This window comes from Galeopterus variegatus, unplaced genomic scaffold (genome assembly GCF_000696425.1).
Source record: "Galeopterus variegatus unplaced genomic scaffold, G_variegatus-3.0.2 Scaffold17566, whole genome shotgun sequence".
Taxonomy (NCBI): Eukaryota; Metazoa; Chordata; class Mammalia; order Dermoptera; family Cynocephalidae; genus Galeopterus; species Galeopterus variegatus.
In genome coordinates this window covers 14,501-17,485 of record NW_007743677.1, presented here as the reverse complement: position 1 = coordinate 17,485, position 2,985 = coordinate 14,501, and the positions used below count along the sequence as shown (strand labels likewise).

Here is a 2,985-nt window from a genome sequence, read left to right as displayed (position 1 = left end):
CAAACCTGGCACATAGTAGGTATTCAGTAAGTGATGTTGACGGATGACCACTGGGATGTTGACTATCCTGGGGCAGACACAGCTATATTCTGTGTCCCTGGTTATGCCCTGACCCTTTGTCATAGACTGAAATTGTGCTCCCTCCAATTTCATAAGTGAAAACCCTAATCCCCAATAAGACTATACGTGGAGATAGGGCCTAGAAGATGGGAATTAACAATAATGACATCATTACAGTGTTGCCCTAATCCAATGTGGTTAGTGTCCGTATAAAGAGTAAAAAAATAAAAATTAAGCTGTGTCCACACAGAGAAAAGGCTGTGGAAGAACTACATGAGGAGTTGGCCATTGCAGACCAAGGAGAGAGGCCTCAGTAGAAAACAAACCAGCACCTTAATCTGCGACATCCACAGTCTAGGACTGTGAGAAAGTAAATTCATTTTGCTGAAGTCACCCAGTGTGTGGTATTTTGCTATGGAACCCCCAGCAGATTAAAGCATCCCTCATAGACGATGTTTCCAGGGCAGCCTGTGCCTGGTGTGCAGAGATTTCTGCTTGATTTAAGAATATCACACTATACGTTGCTACCAAGGGCAGTGGAGGGAGCAGAATTCAAGAGGACAACACTCTCTCTAGACAGAGTTATGTTAAGTGGGCCTCAGATGCCAGCTTTAGGCAAAAGAAACAAAGAAAGGAAGCAGCTGGCTCGGCTGCTGGTGGGGACCGCACTGGGAAGCCCCATCTCTGGGCAGACGGCAGGTTCTTGTCTCACTTCCCCGCTGGCCTGGAGCACTGTGTGAGCAACAAGGCTGCTGTCATAGGACTGACAGTAATAATCAGCCTCGTCCTCAGGCTGGAGCCCAGTGATGGTCAGGGAGGCCGAGCTGCCAGACTGGGAGTCAGAGAAGCGATCAGGGATCCCCGAGGCCCGATTGCTATTCCCATAGATGAGGAGTTTGGGAGCCTTTCCTGAGAGCTGCTGGTACCAGTTCACAAAATATTTACCAATGTTGGAGCTGCTGCCGGTGCAGGAGATGGTGACCCTCTGGCCCAGGGCCCCAGACGCTGAGGGCGGCTGAGTCAGCACAGACTGGGACCAGGACCCTGGAAGTGGGAGAGACACAGACATGGTGATTCTGGTCTAGAGACAAGAGGAGACGGCAGGGCCCCATGGTCTTCCCAAGGTCCTTTCCCTGGCCCAGTAGATAGTCACCTGAGCAGTGAGCAAGGAGGGTGAGGAGGAGAGGGGACCAGGCCATGGTGGAGATTGTCCCCGAGTCCTGTGTCTGTGGCCCCGCAGCTGAAGCAGAGCTTCCCCACATCTCCTGCTTCCCCTCTTCATACTCTGACAGGGGGAGGGTCCGTTCATGCCAATGAGACCCTCCCTCCCCCCAGCTCTTTGACACCACACTGGGCCCTGAGTCAGGCCCCTGTGTCTGAGGATGTTGGGGGTTGGGCATGGATAGGGCCATGTGGGCCCAGGGGGTGGGGAGGCCACAGTTGTGAGCCCTGAGCAGATGGCACCAGGCAGGGCCAGGAGGCTGGTTTCAACTCTGATCACCTCCAGACTCCTCAGGAATGGCTCCCGCACACCCCCTGGTGTCCAGTCCTAGACACACCACCCTGTGACCTGGTGACCAGACATCCTCTGGGGCAGCCCTGCCTCCCCACTCTTCTGTCCATTGCTCAGGTCCCACATCATTGTGATCTGTCAGGATCAACCACTCCGAATGGTGGGTTCAGGAAAACAATAGTTTTATACTGAAGAGTGAGTGCTTTTGTTCTCTTTAACATAAACAAACAAACCAAAAAATAAAGATTCCCTGTCCTGAAAGGACATGCAATACATATTCTTGTGTCAGAAAAATTAAGCTTTGTAAAAAGATGATCCTATTTACCAAAACCAGAAATAGAAACAAAGACTTCTGTATAACTGGAACATTTCTGAAAGTCTGTATATCAGACTGTTAATTATGGTGTGTGTGGATCACATGGACTTAGACAGGAAGAGCCACTTGTCAGTTTGACATCACCGTTAATGAATATGTTGCAATGTGGTCCCATGACTGTGAGAACTTGAATGCCAGATTTCATAATAAATTAGTGAATATATAGTCACCTAAATACATTCGGATTATAAGTACATCTGAAAGAAAATTTATGGTATATTTTGATTTTGAAATCACAATATTATTTTCCATCATGTTTGTTTTTAGTAGTCAGTTTTCAGATTTTTTTGTGTGTTCTAAGCATACAGCACACATTTTATGAGATACTATTCATTACAAAGTAGAAAGTAACTTTAACAAATGTGCTTATAATCGGTGTTTTCTCAGTATTCCCTCCTCTTTGCTGATGCAGTGATTCTTCGAATCAGTTTTGCTCCCTGTGCTCCCACCTTACTGGACAGGATAGGCCCAGGCTGAGCCNTTCTGTTGGCTGCATTGATTGCAGGTGGGTTTGACCAGCGGAGCTGGAGAGTCTCATCTTTGCCTCTGGCGCTGACCCCGATGAGAAAACACAGGGTTTTGGCGAACAAAAGTGGCTTCCTTCCTCACCTTCACCATTGGAGGCAGGGAAACCAGAGAGGCCAGTGCTGCAAGTTCCTAGGGTCAGAGAAGGAATGAAGGTCCTGAGACCGTCGTGGAGGATGGGATCAAAACAACATGGGAGCTGATGGCATAAGTCCTGAGCTGAGGTGAGGATGAGGAGACGTTCAGAAAGGAGATATAGATGGAGGGACAGAGACGGACACCCTGATCCAGGTGAAGGGGCTCCCAGGACCTGAGGGATGAGACTCGGAATTGAGATGAAGCTTGCCAGGACCAGTGCCTTAGGAATCTAAAAAGACGATGGCCTGTCTCAGTCGAGGAGCCGCTGGCTGGAGGACCGTGGTCTGCAGAGGTGGCTGGGCTGCAGGGAAGGTGGGCTGAAGCACGTGTGAAGAGCATGTGGGAAAACTGAAAGAGGGGGTATAGGTTCCCC

General features: G+C 49.4%; 1 gene segment (V, D, J or C); it reads right to left on the bottom strand.

The window, feature by feature from the left end:
* Positions 1–772: 772 nt before the first annotated feature.
* On the bottom strand, positions 773–1,265 carry LOC103582720 (the record flags this gene model as incomplete). The annotated part of the segment is given in 2 exon segments: positions 773–1,104; positions 1,214–1,265. Coding segments are annotated over 2 exon segments (378 nt in total), but the record flags the coding sequence as incomplete, so codon positions are not given.
* Positions 1,266–2,985: the final 1,720 nt, after the last annotated feature.